This window comes from Peromyscus leucopus, chromosome 1 (assembly GCF_004664715.2).
Source record: "Peromyscus leucopus breed LL Stock chromosome 1, UCI_PerLeu_2.1, whole genome shotgun sequence".
NCBI lineage: Eukaryota > Metazoa > Chordata > Mammalia > Rodentia > Cricetidae > Peromyscus > Peromyscus leucopus.
This window is the reverse complement of record NC_051063.1, coordinates 82,604,755-82,632,178: the sequence shown is the minus strand read 5'-3', so window position 1 is coordinate 82,632,178 and position 27,424 is coordinate 82,604,755. Positions and strand designations below refer to the sequence as shown.

Here is a 27,424-nt window from a genome sequence, read left to right as displayed (position 1 = left end):
GGCTAAATCCACCATGCAGCTTAATGTGCCACTTGCAAAGGCCTCATTCCCACCATACTGCAGGTTGAGCACGCACACCAGGAACCCACAAGTAGCTCAAACTGGCAGCTGCTGCTCATTTGAGAGAGACAATTAGGAAGCTGTTTTTAGCTCCGTTTTAGAATCTTTTCTCAGGTTTTAGGTGGAAACTCTTGCCAACTTGTTGGGCGCCATTTGTAGCTAGAGTTTTCCTGCCTTGCCCACAGTCAGGACAAATCTTTGTCACCTGCCAGTCCCACAGCCGCTCAGACCCAACCAAGTAAACACAGAGACTTATATTGCTTACAAACTGTATGGCCATGGCAGGCTTCTTGCTAACTGTTCTTACAGCTTAAATTAATCCATTTCTATAAATCTATACCTTGCCACGTGGCTCGTGGCTTACTGGCATCTTCACATGCTGCTTGTCCTGGCAGCGGCTGGCAGTGACTCCTTCTGCCTTCCTGTTCTTTCTTTTCTCCTCTCTGTTAGTCCCGCCTATACTTCCTGCCTAGCCACTGGCCAATCAGTATTTTATTTATTGACCAATCAGAGCAACACATTTGCCATACAGAACATCCCACAGCACTAGCCTACATGAGACCCTATCACAAGAAGGGGGTGGGGAGTGGAACACTAGTGATACTGGTACTTAAGGGTGCACACGAGAATGGAAAAGAGCAAGGTCATCTCTGATCTAGGATTTTTACTTGTGTGTCTATTTCTGTGTGAATGTTTGCTACCTGTAAGGTGCATGCCAGGGTCAGAGGAGGGTATCAGATTCCCTAGAGCTCCAGTTAGGGATAGTTTCGAGCTGCTTGACATGGGTGCTGAAAGTTCAACTGGGGTCCTCTGGAAGTATGGCAAGCATTCTTAACTCTTAAGTGATATCTCCAATGTCTAAGGTTTAAAAAAAATTGTTTTCAAAATTTTTTTTTGGTTTTTCAAGACAGGGTTTCTCTGGGTAGCTTTGGAGTCTGTCCTGGAACTCACTCTATAGACCAGGCTGGCCTTGAACTCAGAGATTCAGCTGCCTCTGCCTCCTGAGTGCTGGAATTAAAGGCATGTACTACCATCGTCCATCTTTTTTTTTTTTTTTTTTTTTTTTTTTTTTTTTTTGATACAGGGTTTGTCTGTGTAACAGCCCTGGCTGTCCTGGAACTAGTTCTGTAGACCAGACTGGCTTCAAACTCAGAGATCCACCTGCCTCTGCCTCCCAAGTGCTAGGATTAAAGGTGTGTTCCACAGTTCCTGGCTGTTTTGAATTTTATCTATTTTTTGGCTTTTTGAAACAGGCTTTTTTTGTATATGGCTGTCCTGGAACTCACAGAGATCTGCCTGCCTCTGCTTCCCAAATGCTGGGATTAAAGGCATGTGCCACCACCACTTGGCCTATTTTGAATTATTTTTAATAAATATATGAAAATTAAGTAGTATAAATGGTATTAAACTATATTGTGAGGCTAGGCATGGTGCTGTACACATTAATTCATCATTTGGGAGGTAGATGCAGGCATATCTCTGTGATTTTGAGGCCTGCCTGATCTATACAGTAAGTTCCAGGCCAGCCAGGGCTACATAGTGAGGCCCTGTTATTTTATTTTTTATTATTATTATTATTATTATTATTATTATTATTATTATTATTATTTTTGGTTTTCCAAGACAAAGTTTCTCTATAACAGTCCTGGCTGTCCTGCAACTCACTGTGTAGCCCAGGCTGTCCTTGAACTCAGAGATCCACCTGCCTCTGCCTCCTGAGTGATGTGATTAAAGGTGTGCACCACCCCATGCGGCTGAGGCCCAGCTGGATCTCTTTTTTTAAAAAAAAAAAAAAAAAAAAAAAGACTACATTGTGGGCATGGTGGTACACACCTATAATCCCTGCAGTTGGAGAGCCCGAGATGAGAGGATCTTAAATCTGAGGGCAGCCTGGGTTAAGTGGTAAGCCTCTTTTAAAAATAAACAGGGCCAGTGAGATGATTCAGCACATAAAAGGCATTTGTCAATGCCTTTAATTTTAAAGTTTAATTTCTAGGTTCCACATGGTGAAAGTAAAGAACCAACTTGTGTAAGCTGTCCTCTGACTTCCGCATACATTAAGTAAAAATGAAATAAGAAAATAAACAAGAGGATTGATGGCAAATATGATCAAACTACATTGTGTACATGTATAAATTAAAAATACTCAAGTTAAACAAAAAGTATATATTATTCTAATCTAACTGAAATATTTTTATTATGCAAATATTGACTAAATATCCTAGTTATATAAGTAACCTTTGTGTGTATGTGTGTGTACTACATATACACCAGTGCACGTGAGGCCAAGGAATACCTTGGGTGGTATTCCTTGAGTGTCATCTACATTTTTGGGGGACAAGATTTTTTCACTGGCCTGTCTTGCCAATTAGGTTAGCTTGGCTGACCAGTGAGCCCTAGGGATCTGGCTGTCTTTGCCTTCTCTGTATTAGGATTACACCTCTGTCCCTAGGCCATTATAACTGATGTTAGGTGCATGCAAGCACTTTACTGACTGAGTTATCTTCCCCTGCCTTCTAAGTAATTCCTTTTAATTCTTATTTTTGAAATGACCTGAACAGACTGAAAAAAAAAGGAACATGCCAAGCAGAATGTATCAAAATAAATATTTATTAACATTTATGTACACCTGTAATAGCAAATGTGCAAATATGGACTTAAAACCATAACACCAAAGTAAGTATAAAAAGTATAAACAAAGTCAGTAGTGCCACCATTAGAATAAAATTAAGTTTGTGGGAACACATTCAAACAATCGTGTTAAATGTCTTTTGGATACTATATTCTTTTTCAAAAAACTATTAAGAGGCAAAATATCCAGGAAACTATTTGCCTCTTAACTTAAAAGTAGCGATATATGAATACATTGCCATCTTTTTGTCCAGCTAGCAGGTGAGAATCTGTACCTGACCATTTAACCAAAGACCAGCTCTGATCAGAGGCAGGTGGGAGGACAGCAGTGCAGTGACCCAGAAGCAAGTCCCAAACGGCGATTGTTCCGGAAGTCAGGACTGCTGCTGCAATGTGATCTTTCACATCTCCTTCCAGGAACCTGAGACAAAGAAAAGGAGATAATTCAGATCTCACCTCAAAGGCTTCAAAAAGGGCCCAGCCCAGAGATGGCTGTGCAGAAAAGGCCTTTCACTGAACACCCATGTTTAGTCCCTGGAACCCACATGATACAGAGAAAGAAAAGTGACTACTTAAAGTTGATCTGAGCCAGGCGGTGGTGGTGGTGGTGGTGGTGGTGGTGGCGGCGGCGGCGGCGGCGGCGGCGGCGGCGGCGGCGGCGGCGCACGCCTTTAATCCCAGCACTCGGGAGGCAGAGCCAGGCAGATCTCTGTGAGTTCGAGGCCAGCCTGGGCTACCAAGTGAGTCCCAGGAAAGGCGCAAAGCTACACAGAGAAACCCTGTCTCGAAAAACCAAAAATAAAATAAAATAAAATAAAAAACAAAACAAAACTCCCAAAATCCCTAACTTAGGGAAGTAGAGAGATGGCTTGTTATACCCAGTCCGTTATGCACCCCGGGGAAGCAGAGAGACACTTATGGGTTCCAAAGTCTTTAATAAATCACCACATAAGTGGGGTTGCTGATCAATCAGGGATGCAAAGACAAGGACTTGGAAGCCTTGTTTTTCCTGGCTGCCCCGAGTAGGGGCAGAAGCTGGTTTATAAGCACAAAACCATAAATACACCACTTACAGTTACATTTTTCACCAATCAGGATTCAGGGATTAGGGGCTTTCCCTATGTGTCCCATCACTGTCAACTGGCACAGAATGTTCAACCAATTAGATTCATTTGTTTTCTCTCTTGTTAGGAACAGCCATAATATCCCAGAGAACTAAGGTGCATAACAGACTGTTTCTATTGTTTAAGGAGGAGGTTGATCAGCCATTGGAAAGTTCTCAGCTCCCCTAGGCGCCTGGGAACTTGAATTGTGTATCACCCTACAGGTAAAATGGAGTCTGAAGTCAAAATGGCAGTACTTAGGTCAAGGTGCTTTTGCCTGTTCCCTTCAGACTCAAGGGTTAAAAATATTAACTGCTTTTCCCAGACATTCTGGGTTTGACTTCCAGCACCCACGTGGTACCTCACAACCATCTTTAAGTCCAGTTCTAGGGTATCCATGATCTTCTGTCCTAAATGGACACTTAACAATGTCAAAGCCCTTAGAAAACTCTTGTGCCATTTATATCAGTCAATAAACAAATACTTATCAATAGATAAATAAATGGCTGAACAGTAAAGGCTAGGTCAGACTTCATATTGAAAAGTTCGTTTAAAAGATCTTTAGGTCTTTTTAAAAAATATATTGATTTTTAATTTTGTGTATGTACCTGTGTGTACATATGTACATGTGAATGCTGATGTCCACAGAGGCCTGAAATATCTTTTGGAACTGTCCTTACAAAGTTATGAGTTGCCTGACATGGTGCTAGAAACCAACTTGGGTCCTCAGCAATGGTAGTACACATTTATAACTATCAATCCATCTCTCCAGACCTAGTTTACATCATTTAGAAAGAGTATAAATTGCAAAAGTTTATTTATTTATTTATTTATTTATTTATTTATTTATTGGTCTTTTCTGGTCAGGATCTTGTTATATAACTAAGACTGGCCTTAAGCCTAAATCCTTCTGCCTATGTATTAGAGGTGAGAAATAACTCTGTGGTGCCAGGCTGTCAATCCCAGGCCCTTGTGCCTGCTAGGCAAATGAGCTACCAGTTAGGTAAAGGCCAGCCTTCTGAGTCTTGTTTTTATTTGTGGCAACAGATATTGACTCAAATGCCTCATGTGTGCTAAGCAGAATTATATCTTAGCCTTGCCTTATGAGTTTTTTAAAAATAATTTATTTATGTATTTTATGTATATGAGTGCTCTACTTGAATGTATACCATGTGGTTGCTGGGAACTGAACTCAGGACCTCTGGAAGAGCAGTCAGTGCTCTTAACCACTGAGTGAACTCTCTAGCCCCACCTTATGAGTTTTTATAGAGAACATTCTTTTTTGTTGTTGTTGTTGTTTCAAGACATGGTTTCTTTGTCCTAGAACTCATTCTATAAACCAGGCTGGCTTTGAACTCAGAGATCAGCCTGCCTCCACCTCCCAGTGCTGGGATTAAATTAAATTAAACACTGCCCAGCTTAAAATATTTTCTTAAAATTTTGTGATTGTTTTTAATGAACTGTGTGTGTGAGGTCTGTGTACAAGAGTGCAGGTGATTGAGGAGGTTAGAGGTGCTGGATTCCCTAGACCTGGAGCCACAGGCAGTTGTGAGCCACCTGATGTTGGTGCTGGAAACTGAACTCTGAAAGAGCAACTACTGAGCCATCTCTACAGCTCCCTTAAGACCAGGCTGGCCTTGAACTCAGAGATCAGCCTGCCTCTGCTTCCTGAGTGCCGGGATCAAAGGGGTGTGCTACCACTGCCCAGCTGTTATATATTTTAAAAACAAAGAAAGAAACAAATCTAAGGCTGAGGACGTGGCTCAGTAGTTTAGTCCTTGTCTAGCAAACATAAAATGCAGCCTTAGGCTGGCAGTGGTGACGCAGGCCTTTAATCCCAGCACTCAGGAGGCAAAACTAGCCTGGTCTACGAGTTCCAGGACAGCCAGGAATATACAGAGAAATCCTGTCTTGAAAAACTAAAAAGGGCTTGTAGCTAGAGTTTTCCTGCCTTGCCCACAGTCAGGACAAATCTTTGTCACCCGCCAGTCCCACAGCGGCTCAGACCCAACCAAGTAAACACAGAGACTTATATTGCATACAAACTGTATGGCCGTGGCAGGCTTCTTGCTAACTGTTCTTATAGCTTAAATTAATCCATTTCCATACATCTATATCTTGCCACGTAGCTGGTGGCTTACCGGCATCTTCACATGTTGCTGGTCATGGCGGCAGCTGGCAGTGTCTCTCCGCCTCAGCCTTCCCCTTCCCAGAATTCTCCTCTCTCCTTGTCCCACCTACTTCCTGCCTGGCCACCTACTTCCTGCCAGGCCACTGACCAATCAGTGTTTTATTTATTGACCAATCAGAACAATTTGACATACAGACCATCCCACAGCAAGGGCTGGCTGGAGAGATGGCTCAGCGGTTAAAAACACTGGCTGCTCTTCCAGAGGTCCTGAGTTCAATTCCCAGCAACCACATGGTGGCTCACAACCATCTGTAATAAGATCTGGCACGTAGGCAGAACACTGTATACATAATACACAATAAATAATTCTTTAAAGCAAAAAAAAAAAAGCAAACTTTGATCTCTAGCATTGCCCAAAGGAAAAAGAACAGAAAAAGAGGGGCTGGAGAGATGGTGAAGAGGCCTAACTTAACATCAGTGCAGCCATGACAGGCTGGAGACTGACAATACTGGGACTAGGTCTCACCATTAAAAACTAAGAAACAAACTGTACCCTGTGGGGGACCAATTAGGATTGAGATGAACAAGTACTAATGCTCCAAGACATAAAGGAGAGCTTACATAACTGTGGGAGGTCAGCTCCCACCTTTTAAAGGGTACCCATGAGTAAGAGAGAGGGATAAGAAACTTTTAGATAGAAAGATAGTGAAAAGGAGAAAGACAGAAACACAGAATAGCTTCGGGAGGACCTGGATCAAAACCCAATGGCCCTTTCTGTCTCTTCAAAAGGGATTTTTATAACAATGCCAAAGGGCAGGGCAAAAGACCTCCCCCTTGCTAGATCAAAGCACACTGCATAACCAAGTTTAGACCCTTCCAAATACCTAGTAACCACATCCGTGGTCAGATCATCCCTTTACGCAGCCCTGCTGGGTAAAGCAAGCTCAGATTCTTGGACCCTGAGTAAGTTCTCACTACGAAACCTCTATGGTTCTCTATACATAACTAGTACATAGGTTGCCAATTTCCTTGAAGCAATGTCAGTACCAATCCCTGTTTGACAAGACTTCTGTTTACCTCACTCCTGCCCAATCAGGAGTTCAACCCCCATCTGAATCTGGAATTCCCTTACCCCCTATACATTACTTCTTAAAAACCCTGCCTCAACTGAGCTCAAGACTCTCCTTGATCCAACCGCTGTGTGCGAACTGATGGGAAGCCCAAGCTTGAGCTTGCAATAAAGGCTCTTTGCTTTTGCATACGAACTTAGACTCCTGGTGATCTCTGGGGGGCTTAGGAGGGCATAACAATTCAGCAGTTAAAAGTACAGATGCTTTTCCAGAGTGCCCAGGTTTGATTCCCAGAACCCACATGGCAGCTCACACATGTAACTCCAGTTCTAGGAGATCTCTTCTGCCTTCCATGAGCACCAGGCATGCAAGTAGCATACAGGCATACATGCAATAGAAAAATCCATACACATGAATAAAATACAAAAAGGAAAAACCTGTTTAATCCTATACTGATGGAGATCAGAAAATAAGACAAGTCTAAAATTTGACTCAATCCAGTAAACATCCTCTTCACCCCCAATACCCTCAGCAACAAGGATTTAAAAAAAATTATTATTATTATTCGTAGTTTTTTTGAGACAAGGTCTCTCTTTGTAGTCCTGGCTGTCCTGGAACTTGCTATATAGCCAAAGCTGGCCTTGAACTCACAGAGATCCTCCTGTTTCTGACTCCCAGTGGGATTACAGGCATGTGCCACTGTATTTATTATTTTGTATATTTGTATTACTGTATTTATGTATTGTATCAGAAATTGTATTTATTACTGTGTGTATGATATGCGTCTATGAATACAGTTGTATACATACACGGCACAAAGGCCATGTGGAGATCAGAGGACAAGTTTTAGGAGTTGGTTATTTTCTTCCACCATGGATTCCTGGGATCAAACTCAGATAACCAGGCCTGTAGCCGCTGAGCCATCTCCCCAGATCAGTGGTAGAGATCTTGAATCCAGGGCATCAGGCACACTAGGCAATTCAGAGCACACACACCAAGCAACATCTCTAGCCCAAAGCCTTTAGCATCATTCTAGTAACACAAAAGTACCCAGCTTTCTATCTGCAGAGTGTCTCCCGAAATACCTCCCCTTGAACAGCAGTCACACACTTCCTTACCTTCCAGTTTGCCCTGGAGGAAGACAGCACAGCAGCATACCCACACTCTGAGCTGTCTTAGGGTTAATCACCAGAAGCTGAAACACAGGGCTTCCAAAGACCTGGCTCTCTTTGGCACAAGGATGACTCAGAACAACAAATAGGAGCCCCTGATGTAGGAGAGAAATAACCAATCAGACCATCAAGAGTAGGTTGGCTGTGGTGATAAAACCAAAACAAAAGCTGTGATCAACAGCCTCTTCGATATGCAGGACATAACCCTGGCTTCCTCTGTTCATAAAGCAGCTGCTGAGAGGATCTCCACACCAGACTTCGGGATCCTCAGCCAGTCCTGCCATCCTGAATCCAGCTGACTCTTCAGTTTCCTATACTTTAGTGCCACCCATTCAGGAAAAGGCTGGCACAGGGAAGGAGGTCACAGAGACACAGGAGCCCTCAAATTAGAAGTAATTATTAAGACTTTCTCCTTCTTTAAAGGACATCAACTAGGAGTAATTAGTATATAACAAATATACCAATTACTTAAATGAAGAACAGGTAAATTTTAGAAACAAACTCAACTTTCTTTTTCTTTCTTTCTTTCTTTTTTTTTTTTTTTAAAGTTTTCAGAGCTTTATTAGGAGGGAAAGGAGGAGAAAGAGGAGAGCCAGGTCTGGAGAGAAAGATTGGGGGTGGGGGTGGTGGAGAGCAGAGCAGAGAGAGCAGCCAAATTCAACTTTCTTAACAGATTATAAAAGCTAGGTTCAAAATTTTGTGACAGCCTGATCTGCATGTTGAGTTCTAGACCAATCAGGGCTATATCATGATCCCCCCCCCCTTTCCTTTTTAAGTAGTTAGGCATTCTAAAAATACGAACAAAATTCATAATTTAGAATGTGAGTCTTTAAATCACACAGGTAGAAAATGAGATAAGCAATCACATACCATTACACTTTTAATAAGCAATCACATAACACTTATTTTCATTTATAAACTTCAAAAAGAACGAACAGGATAGGAATGTAGCTCAGTCAACAGAGTACCTATCATGTGCCAGCAATCCCAGCACTGGAGAGGTAGAAGCAGAGGAAATCATAAATTCAAGGTCATTTTACTCAATATATGGGGAGTTTCAGGCCAGCCTAGGCTACACAAGACCCTGTCTCAAAACAACGCAAAGCAAAGCACACTGCCATCCAATTGGATGACTGCTACTATTACTACTCTTACTAGTGAGACCAATAGATATCACAAATAAACACCAAGTAGCCCTGGATCACTACTCACCATCTCAGAATAGGCTCTGTGACAGACCGAAGCTTGGTAAGAGTCATCAATATGCACCTTTTTCAGGAGCTGGCCAGTTTTTAAATTCCTTAGACATCAAAATAAATGAGGTGATTACACATTCTTTCAGTAAATGATTTTCACATACTACACTTTTTCCCCACCGTTTGAAGGTAAGGTACCACTATGTAGCCTAGGCTAGCCTCAAACTTGTGCTCTGCCAACCTCAGTCTCTCAATGCTGGTATAGTGGCTGCACCACCATGCCTGGCTCACACATATGTTCTTTATTTGTTACAAACTATTTTGGGAGGTAGCAAAAGGAAATCAGTAAGGGACAGAGCACTGTACTTTTGTTTAGCCAGACTTTATACACTACTTTTTGTTTTTTGAGATGTCTCAATAAGTGGCCCTGGTCAGTCTAGGACTTTCTTTGGTCCCGAATTCAGAGATCCACCTGCCTCTACCTTCTGAGTGCTGGGATTAAGGATATTCACAACCACGCCCAGCACTTACATACCCCTATTAAAAGTGTAATGACAGGTTAACTTTGCCAAATATTGAACCTGACAGTTTAGCCTTGGGTGAACTCAGCTACACTACTGTGGATAATTTATCTATAATCTATTCAACATTTTCCACTATGTCCCTGTGCTTGGAATTAAAACAGCTACAAGTTACACCACTCACCATTATGACTTACCCACCCTCTCATGGTGGTGGTGCACACTCTTTTTATATATATTTTATTTTACAATACCATTCAGTTCTACATATCAGCCATGGGTTCCCCTATTCTCCCCCCTCCCACACCTTCCCCTTACCCCCAGCCTACCCCCCATTCCCACCTCCTCCAGGATAAGTCCTCCCCCGAGGACTGCGATCAACCTGGTAGACTCAGTCCAGGCAGGTCCAGTCCCTTCCTCCCAGACTGAGCCAAGTGTCCCTGCATAAGCTCCAGGTTTCAAACAGCCAACTCATGCAATGAGCACAGGACTTGGTCCCACTGCCTAGTTGCCTCCCAAACTGATCAAGCCAATCAACTGTCTCACCTATTCAGAGGGCCTGATCCAGCTGGGGGTCCCTCAACCTTTGGTTCGTAGTTCATATGTTTCCATTCATTTGGCTATTTTTTTTCAATAATTGAGTAAAACTGAAATTTATTATAAGCCACAGTCGTCCTAGGGACCTCCATGCTATATATAGCCTCTATGGTTCTATGGGTTGTGGTCTGATTGTTCTTTATTTTATATCTAGAATGGTGGTGTACACTCTTAATCCCAGCACTTGGGAGGCAGAGGCAAGCAGATCTTTGTGAGTTTGAGACCAGTTTGGTCTACAAAGTGAGTTCCAGGAATGCCAATGCTACACAGAGACTACTGTCTCAAAAAAACCAAATAAAATAAAGAAATAAAAAATGATTTGGCCCTCTTAAATCGTTTTATATACACAATGTATTTTCCTGCTTGTCTATTTAAGACACCTGCATGCAGTGCCAGCAGAGGCCAGAAGAGGGCATTGGATCCCTTCAAACTGGAGTTAGAGGCAGCTTTGAGCTTCCCCACAGATGGTGCTTGGTAAGGGCCATTTGTCCAGTTTGTGCTCATTCTTGTTATGCTGATGTTTCCCACTGAGAATAATCACATTATCAAATTACACCTTTAAAAGATTTATAGCTATGTCTGTATTTTATTTATTCATATCGGAGCTAGTCCAAAATAATGGCACAGGCAAGTAGACTCGGGTAAGATAAAACATGGGAAAAAGAAATGGTAAACATAAGGAAGGAAACAAAGCATTTGATGGAACCACTCCTCATCTGTGCAGAGGATCCGTGATGTTGGTAACTGCGCCATCATATCACTAAATTGATGAAAAGCTTTCTCTTGGCTTCTCGTTAGCCACAAGATTATTTCTGTGACATTTCTAACCTTACAGATCAAGGGCTGCAATACAACAGTGTGTTCTCCTGAACACACTGTATCCCCTGGCTCTTTACCTTTTCTTAGGTTATCCCTTCCAGTGTCTTCCCCATTGCTGGGCAACTCCATCCATTCCTCTAGTCTACAGGAACTCCATTTAAACTCTTCTCCCTATCTACACTAGTTCATAGCGACCCTTCCCTTTTCACTTCCTATAGAACTGTCCACATCTTTTTATATGCTACAATAGAATACAACATGTTATTTCAACTAATGAACTTTCTTTGGGCAGGAACTGCCTATAAAAACACTAAGATTGATCCTATCCAAGATACCAGAATGGGTTTATAAGCTACAGAAGTTAGTGTAGCTCTGTACTTACTAAGTGCTTCCCCCCCCCCCCCAGTCCCAAAGTATTTTGTCTAAACCCGTATCATTTCAAATTTCTCTGAACTATAAAGGAACTTACTGGAGTGATATACTTCCAACTGTAAAATCTTATTTACCTATTAGGTTTTAGGAGTCTCGGAACAGGATTCAAATCTGCCCAATCACTGCACTTTCAAAGAGAATTGTCCACAACTGTCTCTTTAATGTTTGAAAGATAGTAATCAGCAAATACAGCTTAATGAAGATGAAGTATCTAGACCTTAAGCAATAGTTAGAAAAAAAACCCAGCCATCTGAGGGCCACAGAAGACTCAGGTAGGCAAGCCTGATGATCTGAGTTCAATGCCCAGAAGTCCCCCAAAAGCCAGCTACAGTGGCAAGCATCTGCAGTCCATCACAAGAGATAAGAGGGAAAGACAGGAGATCACCAAGAAATGCACAGGCCAGCTAGGCTGAAATATAAGCACAGCAACAGAAACAGAGACCCTGCCTCAAGAACAAGTCCTGAAAAGTTGTCTGTCCTTTGACCAATCATCACACACAAACTACTCAAACACTAAGTATAACATGAATCACTTCAGAAATAGGACAAGTCAGAAATGAAATAGGAAAGGCAAACTAATACAATAAAGAAACATTAGATGAATGTGGAGGCACACATGTGTAAACATGGAATTTGGGAGACTGAGACAGGAGGGTCACACATTTGAGACTAGCATGGATTACATAGTGAGTTCTAGGTCACCCTGGGCCAAACAGCCAGACAGTCTTGAAAATAAACAAGCAAACAAATGAATAAATGTCAATAATAGCTTCTTGTTGATGGCACAACCAATATGTTTTGATTCTTAAGGGGCTAAGATAGGCGTTAAGTGTACAGCCAGGTGACAGGCATTTATAGAATTTATATATATATATATAAATTCTAGCACTTGGGAGTCTGAGGTAGGAGGATTGTGAATTAGGGGCCAGCCTGGGCCGCAGTGAGACCCTGTCTCTAAAAACAAAGAACAGCCAAACACCTCTCTACTAGCTACTAATGGGGGGGAAAACAGAAGACATGCTAGGAAATATTAAGGTATTTCCTCTATTTCCTATTGTCAGACTATCTCAGATACAGTGTTACAAAACTCTGGATTCTGTTAGGTTCCTCTGAAGAATAGCAATGTTATTTATTTGTTCTAGTAAATAGTTAACTTGGCTGAATTCAAACTCCAAATGCTGAAATTCTATTTCAATTCTTTAAGCTTTAATAGAGCTGCTTACAGTTTAGCTTGTAAAAAGTAGAGCCAGGAGTGGTAATGAACACTTGCAATCCCACTGCTCAAGTGCATAGCCTGGCTACATGGTGAGACCCTGTTTCAAAACCAAAAGTAAGTATGCCAGATAATGAGGTAATATTATACTCAGAACTGAAGGTTCCTTCTTCGTGTGTGTGCGCACAAAGAACAGAGGAAGAACTTGGGTTTCTTTCTCTACCTTGTAATTTTCTTTATTCTGTGTGTATATGCATGTGTGTATGTATGTGATGTACACATGTGGACAGTATACACATGCCACTCTGCACATGTGAGGGTTAGAAAACAATTGTTAGCAGTCAGTTCTTAACTTTCACTTATATGTAGACTACAGGGGTCAAACTCAGGTTTTAGGTTTGTTTGGAAAGAATTCAACATGCTAAGTCATTTTACCATCTCCTTCATCCTACCTTTTTAAATTTGTTTGAGGCAGGGTCTCATTATATTGCCCTAACTAATACAGAACTCTCTATGCAGATGGGCCTCAAACGCAGAGAACCACCTGCCTCTGCCTCCCAAGTACTGGGATTAAAGACGTGTGCCACAACCGCACCCAGTTTATGTCTCAGTTTTTCAAATGTGAGTTCTGGGGATCAAATTCAGGGTATCCTGCTTGTGAGGGAAGCACTTTACCAAGTGAGTGAAGACTCCACACCTAGCATTCCTACTTTGTCAATTTTCTTAGACATTTCTTCCTACTTGCTAGTTCCTGGTTACCTTGAACTCTATCCTTTGGTCAATGCCTTATCACAAAGCTACACACAGCCTGCAGCTCTATGTTTTCACCAAAAAGTTTCTTTTATTCAATTTTACTGACTTACTGATTATCTATTTTGCAGTAGTAAGCATTGAACCCAAGGCCTTGCACATATTGGGCAAATGACAAAAAAAAAATCTGTTTTTGATTTTCTGCATATGGATGTTTTGGCTACATGTGTGTACATCATGTAGGTGTCTGTGCTCATGGAGGCCAGATGAGGACATCAGATTCCCTGGAACTGGAGTTACAGACAGTTGTGAGCCACCTTGGGCAAGTGGGAATCGACCCAGATCCTCTAGAATAGCAGATGGATAACTTAATTGCTGAGCCATCTTTCCAGCCCACAACCCTGTATCTTAAAAATAGTTTACTTAAGAGTGTTCTTTTTCACGTATCTGGGTTCATTTTCTTGGCAAGACCAGAACAAAGCTTCTAGGAGTAGAAAAGGGAAAGCTACAGTCATGGCTGCAGTCTCTCTCTTTCTCTGAGGCAGGATCCTTCCACATATCCAGCTGTGATCAAATCAGCCTTCTCCCCTGTCTCCTGTGTTCTGGGATTGCAGGTGTGTAGCACCATACCCCACCCACCATACCAGCATATCTAACCTTCACAACTCTATACAGACAGAAGCATATTTGCATATACAGGCGAGGACACAGAGCGGAAAGCTTACCAGATCACAATGTTGTTCACAGTGGTGGTACCAAGCAGAGCATCCTGCATCCCTTGGACTTCAGCAAAAGCTAGTATGGTCTCATCAGGGGGCATCAAAAGCTGTTCATCTTTGCTACTGTATTTAAAACAGTACTGAAAATCACTTTTTGAGCCAAAACAGTTTCTAAGTAGTCCTTCTATACATTACTGGACTATGTACATTAAACATTAAATAAACAGCAGAAAAAAGTTATAACCAGAAGACACATGTTCTAAATTTTCTACAATGGACACATTTTCTTATCTCATCTTCCTGGACACATTATACTCACCTAAAATTCACTCTAGCCAATGTTAAACTCATAAACATTCTGTTTAAATCTATTCTTTTCCATTCCTATCTCAATGACTATAGTACCAATCTGTGCAGGTGACAAACCTGAAAACTGACATTGTGTCCCTCCTCTTGAGGCACTCAATCAGTAGGTTTTATGACTCATATGCTCATTTCTCACAAATCTGTCTTCTTTCCTTGCCCACCAACACTTCCCTGGTGATTGTTTGATTTGAGCCAGGGTCACCTGTCCAGATGACTAGACAGTACTCACTATATAGCCCAGGCTGACCTAAACTCCTATCAATTCTCCCAACTGTTGGAATTACAGGTGTGTATCATCACAGGGAGTTCACTTTCTTGATTTAAGGAAATTTGTGTCTCTTGCCTAGATTACCACGTCGGTTCAGGGGTAACTACGACAAATAATATGCCTGCCCTCAGTTATTAGGAATGACAAAAAACCATTACATACAACAGACTGAGGGTGTAGCTCAGCAGTAGAGAATATGCTTAATATTATCCAGGGTTCAGTCCCCAAGGACGAAAGTAAAATAAAGGGAAAAAGTGCACGATACGATGTGATAGGATATGATAAGAGAAAACCTTTTTTGTTCAGGTTTCCATGTGCTGAACTTGAAGTACCTAAGAGATGGCTACTAAACAAGTATGCAGGTCTAGAGCATGAGCAGCTTAGAGCTTGCACCTAGATGGTCAGTGTGCAATGGATATGAAGGACTATGTGGAACAAGATACTTCTAATACTTAAGGGACACAAACAAATCTCAAAGCCAAAAAGAGAGCAAACTACATTTGTTGAGCTTCTCCACGCCACTGGCTTCCCTAGCTTTCACCTTGTTAGCCTGCTTGTTGGTTGCAATGTGGCATTAAAACCATGTTTGCTACTTGTGGTAGTTTGAATGTAATTGGCCTCCATAGGCTCATAGGGAGTGGCACTATTAGGTGTGGCTTTGTTGGAGTGGGTATAGCCTTATTGGAGGAAGTGTGTCACTGTGGGAGCAGGCTTTGAGGATTCCTATGCTCAGGATACTGGTAACCCAGTGTCGACTTCCTGTTGCTTGCAAGATGTAGGACTCTCTGCCTGCAGGCCACCATGCTCCCTGTCGTGATGATAACATACTGAACTTCTGAAACTATAAGCCAGCCACCCTAATTAAATGTTTTCCTTATAAGAGTTGCTGTGGTTATGGTGTCTCTTCACAGCAACAGAAACCCTAACTAAGACACTATTGCATCTATAACCATAGAAATCAGGATCCTAGTCATCCACTTTCCCTGAAGTCTGGGATATAATGCCTTTTTACAGAACAGTGAAGACCAATCATTGCTTTTCTTACCCTCCATCTTCAGCAAATGTCATGATTTGTACTTGTTGATTGCAAAAGGTTCCAATGCTACTAACTAGTCTTCTCTTTGTCAGGCCAAGCACAGCTTTTATATTTCCAGATTTCAGTAGTACTTGCTTTTCACTTTCATCACCAGAGGAACACAGCAATGCCCTAAACCAATACAAACACAAATGGGGGAGAAGCCAGGAATAAGCAGTGAGCAATAAGGGACCGAGTACAAATTTTAAATAGCAACTTCAGTCAAAAATGTCAGTTTACACGTGGTTTATTTTATTTGTGTGTTAGCCAAAGATGTCAGTCCACACATGGTCTATTTTTTAAGGATGTGTATGTGTGTGTGTGTGTGTGTGTGTGTGTCTCTGTGTCTGTGTGTATACAGACATGTGGATATGGGTCCTGGTGCCCGAAGGTCAGAAGAGGGCTTAGAATCTCTCAGAGCTGGAACTACAGGTGTCTGAAGGGCAGCTAGCTTGTTATACGGGTGTTGTATTCTGAACTGCTAAGTGATCTCTCCAGCTGCTATAATTTTTTAAGGCAGGCTTTGAACTTGCTATGTAGATCTGGCTAGTCTCAGACTCAAAAGAAATTTGCCTGCCTGTCTCCTAAGCGCTAAGATTAAAAACAAAAAACAAAACACCTCTCCTTTTAGAAATAAATTCAGATTCCCTTTTTAAAATTTTTGAAACAGTGATTAATGTAATCCAGGCTGGCTTAAAATTTACAATCCTCCTTCAGCTTCCCAAGCATTAGGAATGTAGTGTGCCACCAAGCCAGGATCTCTCTAAAAGGTTTTTTAAATTTTTATTTTATATGTGTTAGTGTTTTGCTTGACTGCATGTCTGTGTGAGGGTGTTGGATCCCCTGGAACTGGAACCACAGACAGCTATGAGCTGCCACAGGGGAACTAGGAACTGAACCTGGATCCTCTGCAAAAGCAGCCACAGCTGAGCCATCTCTCCAGCCCCACCTGGATCTCTTTTAAGATTAAAAAAAAAAAAATAGTATTATTTTCAATTATATATATATGTGTGCCTGTATGTGGGTATGTGCACCTAAGTGCAGTGCCTATAGAGGCCAGAAGAGGGTGTCAGATCCCCTCAATAAGTGGTTAAGCTGCCCCACAAGGGTGATGAAAACTGAACTTGAGTCCTCTGGTAAGAGTAGTGTGAACTCCTAACTACTAAGCCATCTTTCCAGCCCCCTGAGATTTTTTAAAATTTTTATGTGTATGTACACATGCCTACATGAGTTTATGTGCACAGCACACTATAGGAGTCCACAGAGGCCAGAAGAGGGTCATAGGTAGTTGTGACCCTCCATGGGGGTGCTGGGAAACAAACCCCAGTCTGCTCAGAGTAGTAAGCACTGTTACCCACTGAGCCATCTCTCCCACTTGTTTATTTGTTTGTTTGTTTTGAGTGAGGGTCTTATGTAGGCCTTGAACTTCCTATGTAGCTAAGGATGATGATGACTTTGTACTCTTCTCCCCACCCCCACCCCCCTTTTTTTTGAAGACAGTGTTTCTCCGTGTAGTTTTGGTGCCTGTCCTGGATCTCGCTCTGTAGACCAGGCTGGCCTTGAACTCAACCTGGCTCTACCTCTCGAGTGCTGGGATTAAAGGTGTGAGCTACCACCGTCAGCCGACTTTGAACTCTTAATCCTCCTGCTTCAGCTTCCCAAGTGCTGAGATTATAGTATGTCACCATGACTGGCCCTAAATTAACTAAAAAGATTTAGCTGGGCATGGTGTGGCACATGCCTTTGATCCCAGCACTTGGGAGGCAGAGGCAGGTGGATCTCTGAATTCCAGGATGGCCAGGCTAAACAAAGGAAAAAAAAAAGATTTACTTATTTTATGCATATGTATGTGCACCGTGTGTGTAGGTGCCTGGAGGCCAGAAGAGGGTTGTGAGAGTCCCTGGAACTGGAGTTGAAAGTAGTTGTGAGGCACCTAATGTAGGTGCTGGGAACCCAACCTGGATCCTCTGCAAGAGCAGCAAGTGGCCTTCAACACTGAGCTCTCTCCAGCTTTGAAAACTCAGATTCTTTTAAGGCAGGGTACCCTGCTTTTCAGACTTGAGTGTAGGTTATAATGTGTACTCAAAATAATCTGAACAGAACAAAGATAAAGATGGCAGAGTGTAAGAGCAAGAGGTCACATGTGGTTTTGAGAAATTGCATACCTGATTTCTCTGATTTCCAAATTTCCCAAAGCTACACATATAAGATTGTAAACATCAGGCACTGGAACTATTTGTAACACTGGAACCTACATAAAGCAAAATTATACTCAGTCATTTATAGTTTCATAGATATTTCACAAAAATTTACCACATTCTTTTCTTTATGCTATTGCAACTGAGCACAGGGTCTTGCTCATGCTAGGCAAACACTTTATAACCAAGCTGTATCCCCAGCCTTTTGACCTTTTGAGATAGGGTCCTGTACGTTGTTTAGGTTGGCCCTGAGCTTGTGATCCTTCTACCTCAGCCTCCTGAGTAGCTGGGATTACAGGCCTGAGCCAGCTAATCATATTCTGTTTAATTCATTCAGATTAGTCTAATAAGTGAGTTCTAAGCCAATGAAAGACTCCATCTCAAAAAGCAAGATGGACAGCTTCTAAGGACTGACATGTGACACACATGTGATGCTGTCCTCTGGTCCCCACAAACTCATGTACTTGAACTTAAATACATAGTTGTACCACCTGCACACTTAAATATAGAGAAAGGAAGGAAGGAAAGAAGGAAGGGAATGAGGGAAGAAAGGAATAGAAAAGAAAACTAGTTCATTTGGTGATATTTTGCTTGTGATCTAACACTTGCCTGAAGATCAGAGTGTGGCGCTAAATCACTAGTTAGCCATAGAGGCCAGGCAGTGGTGGCCCACACCTTTAATCCCAGCACTTGGGAGGCAGAGGTAGACAGATCTCTGTGAGTTCAAGGCCACCCAGGGCTACATGAGATTGACCCAGTCTGAAAGAGAAACAGAGCCAGGCAGTGGTGGCACACACCTTTAATCCCAGCACTAGGGAGGTAGAGACAGGAAGTGATATGGCTGGGTGGAGAGAGGAATAAGATGGAGGAGACAGGAGCTCAGTGCTCTTCCAGGCTGAGGATTCGGGAAAGGTAAGAACTCTAGTGGCTGGCTGCTCTGCTTCTCCGATCTTTCAGCATTTACCCCAATATTTGGCTCCAGGTTTTTATTAATGCCCATTAGGATTTGAGTTACACATTCACATTTAGGGGCTGGCTGGAGGTGAAGTTCAATGGTAGATCATAAGCTTAGCATGAATAAGGCCCTAGGTATAATCCTCAGAGAAAAAAGGAGATTTTATTAGTCACTGAGCAGATAGATGTTCAATATTACCTCTGTGCAAAGCCCAGTGTTCAAACTTGTGGACATAGGAAGAATAAGGAAAAAGTACAAATACATATAAAGAATATATAGAAAAGCCAGGCATATGGTGTATGGCTATAACCCCAGTACCAGACAGCTAGAGGCAGAAGGGCTAGGAGTTCAAGGAAAGCTTCACTACATGAAGTGGCCAACCTGGGCTACATGAGACCCTGTCTCAATACTCCCCTCTCACCAAAGAAAAGAATAAGTAGAAACAAGAGAATGTTCATATGGATTTAAAATCTTAAACATAGGGACTGGGAAGGTGGTTCAGCAGGTAAAAATACTTCCCATATAAGCCTGGCAACCTGAGTTCAATCCCTGGCGCTCGCATTGGAAGGAGAATGATTACTGAAAGCTGTCTTCTGATTTCCATAGACATTCTGTGGCATGCACACACACCTCCCCCAACACATTGATAATAATAATAATAATAATAATAATAATAATAATAATAATAACAATAGTAGTAGTAGTAGTAGTAGTAAGTAGTAGTAGTGGTAGTAGTAGTAGTAGTAGTAGTAGTAGAAGTGGTGATAGTAATAGTAATAACATTTCTAACTAGGATTGTAGCCACATTAGAGGCATATGAAGACGAACAGATAATATGTAGAAAAGAGAACAGTGCTTTGGTGAAGGGAAGACACACAGCTATCAGCAGTTTAGATGGTAGAATAGACACAAATGCAAGCTTCCCAACAGACCCACTGTAGAAATCTACTGCATGCAAGCATGATGAAACAAACTATGATGCTAATGCTGGAGCCGAGATGGTGAGCATGTGGCACGAGATGTTTCATAAATGCTTGAACATGAGTCTGCAGTGAGTAGTCACAGATCTCTGCTAAGCTGTCCATCCGCATCGTAAATCCATCTTTCAGGTCTAAGGATTGGACATACCTCTGTGAAGTGCCAGGTATGAACTTTTTCCCATTGCAAAGTATCCAAGGGTTTCCAAAGAGAAACTACATCTTCACAAGCAGTTATGATACACGGCTCCTTAGCAGCAGCTCTTTCCCACCACACGGCACTCACATCCACAGAACAGGAACTGGAAGGATTCTGACCCAGAAGGATAAGTTATGTTAACGTTCCGTTTAATGGAAAGAGTAAGTATGAAAAGTGGTGAGTTGTAAAGATGAGAAGAAATACCAGCAAAGTAAAATGAAAGTTTAAGCAGGTTATAAGAAAGCTTTATAAAATTTTATGTCACAAAACAAACAAAAAACCCAAAACCACCTACCAGATTTACATCATGATAAATGTAAAAATGTCTTAACTCCAGAACTAAATAAAAGGTTGTAGACTATGTAATTCTAGAATGGAATACATTCTGATTTAGCCACAAAAAAAAGAGAGCCCACAAGAACTTACCTGTTTGGAAATTGAACATCCCAATGGACAACTCACAAGTTAAAGAGAGAATAAAGAGTGGAAACCATATACTATACGCTTTCTTTAAAGGCAGGGTCTCACCATGCAACCTTGGCTGGTCTAGAACTTGAAAGGTAGATCAAGGCTGGCCTCCCAAGTGCTGAGATTACAGGCATGCACCACTTTGCTCCACTTCAACATGCCATTTTTGATTAGGACAAGGAGAGTACTATGTGTCAAAACCCGTAATCATGGCCCAAACAGTTGTTTTCAGAAAGAATAAAATAGATTGCAAACAGCCCAAGAAGTTAATAAAAACACAAACCAAACAATGAGAACAAAGTAAAAACAATGAATGAACCAGATGTGGTAGTGCATGGCTATAATCCTAGTACCAGAAAAAAGAGGCAAGAGGGTCCTGAGCTTAAGACCAGCCTAAGCTACACACCAAGACTCTACCTCTAAAACAAAACAAAATCAATACAATCAAAACCTAGTTGCTGCCGGGTGGCGGTGGCGCACACCTTTGATCTCAGCACTTGAGAGGCAGAGCCAGGTGGAGCTCTGTAAGTTCGAGGAGCATAGTCTACAGAGCGAGATCCAGGACAGGCACCAAAACTACACAAGAAACCCTGTCTCAAAAAACCAAAAAAAAAAACAAACAAACAAACAAAAAAATAGTTGCTTTTGAAAACAAACATAAACAAAAAAAGACACATTTTTAAAGTCTGATGCAAGAAGAAATTACCTTCAGAAACGGAGGAATAAGGACTAGAGATGTGTCTTATTTGGCAAAGTACTTGTCTACTGCATACAAAGCCCTGGGCTCAATTTCCAGCACCCAACAAACTGGGCATGATGGAACATACTGTTGAACATGATGGAACATACTGATGGATCCATACAATTCCAGCAATCCCACAACTTGGAAGGTAGAAGTAGAAGGATCAGAAGTTTAAGGCCATCCTTAGCTAAATCTGGAGAACAAGGCTGGTCTTGTATACTTAAGACCCTGCCTTAAATAAATAAATTAATTTTAAAAATAGGAGAAAGACAAACATGGTGGCAGACACCTTTAATCCTAGAACTTGAAAGGCAGAGGCATAGGCAGGCTGGTCCTTTGTGAATTTGAGGCCAGCCTGGTATACCAAGCAAGTTCCAGGATAGCCAGGGGTACACAGAGAAATCCTGTCTCCAAAAACCAAAAACAGCAACAAAAGAATTGTAACCTTTAACATATAAATTTGAAAATATGAACAAAATGATAAATCCCATTTGAATCTAAGGCATTTAAATTGACCTGAGTTGAGGACACCATGAGAACATGGCCCACAGAATCAACTAAGCAGGGCTCACGGGGTCTCACAAAGACTGAGTGACAATCACAGACCGTGTATGGGTCTGAGCTAGGTCCTCTGCCTATATGCCATGGTAGTGTAGTTTGGTGTACTTGTGGGATTCCTAACAGTGGGAGTGGAGGTTATCTCTGACTCTTTTGCCTGCTCTTGGGGCCCTTTATATCCTACTTGGTTGCCTCACCCAGCCTTGATGTGAGAGTTTGTGCCTAGTCTTATTGTGACTTTTTATGCTGTGTTCAGCTGATATTCCTGGGAGGCCTGCTCTTTTCTGAAGGGAAATGGAGGAGGACAGCATCTGGGGGGAGAAGGGAAATGGGAGGAGGGTTTGGGAGAAGTGGAGGAAAAGGAAACTGAGGTTGGGATGTAATGTATGAGAGAATAAATAAAATACATACATACACACATACATACATACATACATACATACATAAAATTGACCAGACACCAGCTTTGACACAGAGCAGAGGTGCTACTCCCATGTACCTGCTACAGAAAAGGAGCCTGGATCCCAGAGGCCAATCTGCCTGTAACTGGCAGCAGCATTTCTGTGAGTCTGAAGTAATTAAAACTTACTGTAGCAAAACCCAGAAGTGAAATTTTCCTTTCTTGAGAGTTTACTGTATTGCCCAATCTGACCTTGAAATTGATAGGCAGTCTACACTGGCCTCAAACTCATGGTCTACTTGTCTCCTGAGACACTGTGTGTCGCCACACACAACCCATTTTCTTATAAATCATGATTCTTGAAGAATGTTACATCATTTAGCAGGAGAGGCATGAATGACTCCTGTCTCCCTCTTTTCTCCTCTGTCAAAACATCTGATATAAATAAATTATGCAGCTCAATTAAATAAACTTAAATTCAATTTTAAAAATTAAGCCAGGTGTGGTGGAACATGCCTTTAATTCCAGCACAGCACTTGGGAGGCAGAGGCAAACAGATCTCTGAGTTTGAGGCCAGCCTATAGTGAGACCCTGTCTCAAAAGAGTGACGTTGTTCCTGGCAGTAAGTTAGTGTATAAATTTCAGAAAGGTAACTCAAAACATAACTACAACTAAATACTGTGAAAAAAAATTAAAATCTGCTTTCCTGCATCTGTTTTTCAATACACTTAATATTAAACAAACAAGAAATTAAACAGCTCTGTGATAGAATTCTTTCCAACCTTCTCATCAACTCATTCAATGTTTCTCATGTAATATACAAGGCACACATAACAGGATATTCTTCTGACCTTGAACTTTGAGACCAACTGTAGGCTGCCTGGATTCAAGCTGTCTCGAGCAGGGAGGTCTGTGATTTCAGTCTGTGGAGATAAGTCACAGTGTGAGTTTACTTTACGTGATGCTCGTCTTTCTCACTCACTCAGCAGCAAAGCTACCTCAGATGTTACTTCCTCTACTAACAACACAAAGGCAAATCAACTATCTCATTAATGACAAAGAGAATAGGACCCTCCTTCTATTTTTAAAATACATAATTTAAGGTGCTAGAGATAGCTCAGCAGTTAGAAACACTCGCTGCTCTTCCAGAGGACCCGAGTTCAATTCCCAGCACCTACATGGTACTAACAACTGTCTCTGACTCTAGTTTCAGAGGATCTGACACCTTCACACAGGCAGAACACTAATGAACATAAAAAATAAAAAGTTAGCAAAGAAATACATAATTTAATTAGCCTTAATTTCCCCAGAATGAGCATAACGTTTACAATGAAGTCATTTCAAACAAACAGCAAAAAATCTTTATAAATACTAAGAGACCAATGGTGAGAAAGTCATGCTGTCCATATTCACTAAGACATTTCATCCTTTCAGAGAAAATTTCACAAAGGAAATGACTGTACCTGTTCAATGGAATGTTCATGTAACTCGAGGCATGCATTTCCACAGAGCTGATTTTCTCTGAAAGTGAATGACTCAATGGGTAGAGGTGTTGCCTGGGGGCCAGAGTCACTGTCACAGGCAGGTTGTCCTTGCCTACCTGACACATGCAGGTTGGTATCCAGTTTTGGTGAGCTGGCTGAACTGTTGCATTGTTTGTTATTAGCAAGAGTGCTTGTGTCTCCAAAGTGATAAGGTTGGGATGTAGGGCAAGTCTGTCCAACTTCAGCAGCTACATTCTCACTGGTTGCTTGGGAGGCAAAAGCTGGAGTCTTGCCTAAGATGGGGAAAGCAGGTGAACATGGGTAGGCCGAGGATCTGGCACTGTGGTTAGATGCAGCCGTATCTGTAGGCGTGAAAAGCACTATGGATGAAGAAATGCCCCTGGTCCTTTGCTGCCTTTTCAGGGTTGGCCCTGGATGCTGTGCTTCTGCTGATGGAGCCATGAGTTTCTCCTCCAAGTCCTCCATTTCTGAATCTATCTGCAGTTCCTCTAGAGTGGCACAATTTCCTTCCCTAGGAAGCCTCTCTCCATAGTTTTTTGAGTCAGACGACTCAATCAGTTTTTCTGAATAGGACTTCAATTTTTCAAGCTTAAGAGGCCCAAATTCTTCATCAGGTAACTCGAAGTCTGTGATATTGAAAGAAGACAAGTTGCCTTAAAATTCAGATTTTATTCTTATGGTGCAATGAAAGCATTATCATTACTCCAAAACAATTGTTATTATTTTAATGTAGATATGTGTTTTCACATGTGTATGTTCGTTCACATGCATGTGAAGACCAGAGGTCAATGTTAGGTGGTATCTGCAATTGCTCTCTACCTCATTTTTTTAGGACAAGGTGTCTCACTGAGCCTGGAGCTTGCTGATTCAGCTAGCCTGGTTAGCCAGCAAGCTGTTCAGCCACAAAAAGGAGTGAAGCACTGAACCACTACATCATGGACATAACGCTAAATGAAAACAAACAGATGCAAAATGCAAAGGTCATACATCACATAATTCCATTTCTCTGAAGTATCTAGAATGTTACCTATCGGGTCCCAGATATCATGCAGTAAAATGGTAGTTGTACGTGGATTGGGAATGAGAAGAAAGCAGATGCTTAGTGGGCATGGGCTTCCTGTGGAGTAATGAAATGTTTTTGAAGTAGAGATGGCAACTGTGTAACACAGTAAATCAGCAAATATCACTGGATTGCTCACTTAACAACAAACACTTAACTTTGTTATGTGAATGTCACCTCTAGAAAAAGTTTTTTATTTATTTTTTGTTTTGTTTTGTTTTTTTCAAGACAGGGTTTCTCTGTGTAGTCCTAGCTGTCCTGGAACTCGCTCTGTAGACCAGGCTGGCCTCGAACTCAGAGATCCACCTGCCTCTGCCTCTTGAATGGTGGAATTAAAGGCATGTGCCACCACACTCGGCTCTAGGAAAAGTTTTTAATTTTTGAAGATTGATATTGTTTATTATCTTACCATCTTTATTATAACCATGTCTCTGGGGCTGGAGAGAATGGTTCAGAACATGTACTTTGGGGCTGGAGCAGTAGCTTAGAGATTAAGAATGTTTACTGCTCTTTTAGAGAACCTGAGTTTGATCCCCAGCACTCATATCTTGTGGCTCACAGCCTGTAACTCCAGCTCCAACATCTCTGGTCTTGGTAGGTACTTACATTTACATGCACAGACATATACATATACACACAGTTGAAAATAAGAATGTGTACCGCTCTTACAGAAGGCCAGAGTTTGGTTTCCAGAATGCACATGGAGCAAGGAGTTCACAATTGCCTGTAACTCCAGCTCCACAGGATCTGATGCCCTCTTCTGGCCCCTTCAAGCACTACAGTCATATAAACAAACCCACACATGTGTACACATAAACAAAACCACAAACACATCTCTTCTCTGACCCCTTAAGAAAGCAGCACCAGGCTGAGTGTGGTGACACAAGCCTTTAGTCTCAACAGAGACAGAGGCCGGCACACCCTTTAGTATCAGCAGTCAAGGGGCAGAACTAAGGAATTTTTATGAGTTTCAGGGCAGTCTGGTCCATACAGCAAAACAAACCAAAACCAGAAAGCAGCACCAAATCCTTGGCTGTTTTTTTTTTTTTTTTTTTTTTTTGTTATTAAAGAAGGGTTTTGTTTTTTTTTTAAAGATTTATTTATTATGTATACAGTGTTCTGCCTGCATGTATGCCTGCAGGCCAGAAGAGGGCACCAGATCTCATTATAGATGGTTGTGAGCCACCATGTGGTAACTGGGAATCAAACCCAGGACCTCTGGACGAACAGCCAGTGCTCTTAACCTCTGAGCCATCTCTCCAGCCCTTAAAGAAGGTTTTGTTGCAGTTTTTTTTTGTTTTATCTTTGTCATGAATGATGCTTTAAAAACATCTCTAGCCGGGCGGTGGTGGCGCACGCCTTTAATCCCAGCACTCGGGAGGCAGAGCCAGGTGGATCTCTGTGAGTTCGAGGCCAGCCTGGTCTACCAAGTGAGTCCCAGGAAAGGAGCAAAGCTACACAGAGAAACCCTGTCTCGAAAAACCAAAAAAAAAAAAAAAACATCTCTAACAGGGGACTGGAGAGATGGCTCAGAGGTTAAGAGCACTGGCTGCTCTTCTAGAGGACCTGAGTTCCCAGCAACCACAAGATGGCTCAAAACATCTACAATGAGATCTGGTGCCTTCTTCTGGTGTGCTGGCATACATGCAGACAGGATATTGTACACATGATAAATAAACAAATCTTTTAAAAAGTCCCTAGTAATACCAATTTCACATATGAATAGTAAACTTGATAATGGAAACAGAAAAAGTTTTTAAATGTAGCTCAGTTTACTAAAACCATAGCAGGGGACTGGAGAGATGGCTCAGCAGTTAAGAGCACTCCAGTATCCACACTGGGACTCACAACCATGCATACTCTCTTCTGGCCACCACTGGCACTGCATGCAGGTGGTATACAGGCATACAGGTAGGCCAGACACTCATACACATAAAGGAAAATAAGATCACAACAGACCATTTCTAATTATGTATGTTAAAAAAAAATGTCTAACTAGGCAAGGTAGCCCGGCACTCAGGAGGCTAAGGCAGGAGTTCAAAGCTAGTCTGAACTAGATACTGGGAATCTGTCTCCAAACCAAAAGTTTCTAGATTATTATTGGAGTGCATACCTTTTTTCAGACAGGGTCACACTATATAACGCTGGATGGTCTAGAACTCACGAGACCTGCCTGCCTCTACCTCAGTTGTGAATAATGGTATGCAATACTACGCCTGGCCTTCTTTTTTCTTAAATT

At 41.8% G+C, this 27,424-nt stretch overlaps 1 protein-coding gene across 2 annotated transcripts in view; it reads right to left on the bottom strand.

Moving 5' to 3' along the window:
• Positions 1-2,660: 2,660 nt before the first annotated feature.
• The window catches only part of Palb2 (partner and localizer of BRCA2), a 31,167-nt gene continuing 6,403 nt past the window's right edge, over positions 2,661-27,424 (bottom strand). Inside the window, exons 5-13 of one of the 2 annotated variants that reach the window (XM_028867860.2) lie at positions 24,084-24,751; positions 23,472-23,543; positions 20,405-20,566; positions 18,289-18,374; positions 16,094-16,255; positions 14,421-14,537; positions 9,380-9,467; positions 8,114-8,262; positions 2,661-3,112 (exon numbers count right to left, since the gene is read on the bottom strand). In XM_028867860.2, the coding sequence (XP_028723693.1) occupies positions 2,902-3,112; positions 8,114-8,262; positions 9,380-9,467; positions 14,421-14,537; positions 16,094-16,255; positions 18,289-18,374; positions 20,405-20,566; positions 23,472-23,543; positions 24,084-24,751 (1,715 nt within the window). In that variant the 3' untranslated portion in view covers positions 2,661-2,901. The remainder of the gene's footprint in view (positions 3,113-8,113; positions 8,263-9,379; positions 9,468-14,420; positions 14,538-16,093; positions 16,256-18,288; positions 18,375-20,404; positions 20,567-23,471; positions 23,544-24,083; positions 24,752-27,424) is intronic. The other variant, XM_037210944.1, reaches the window with a different exon arrangement.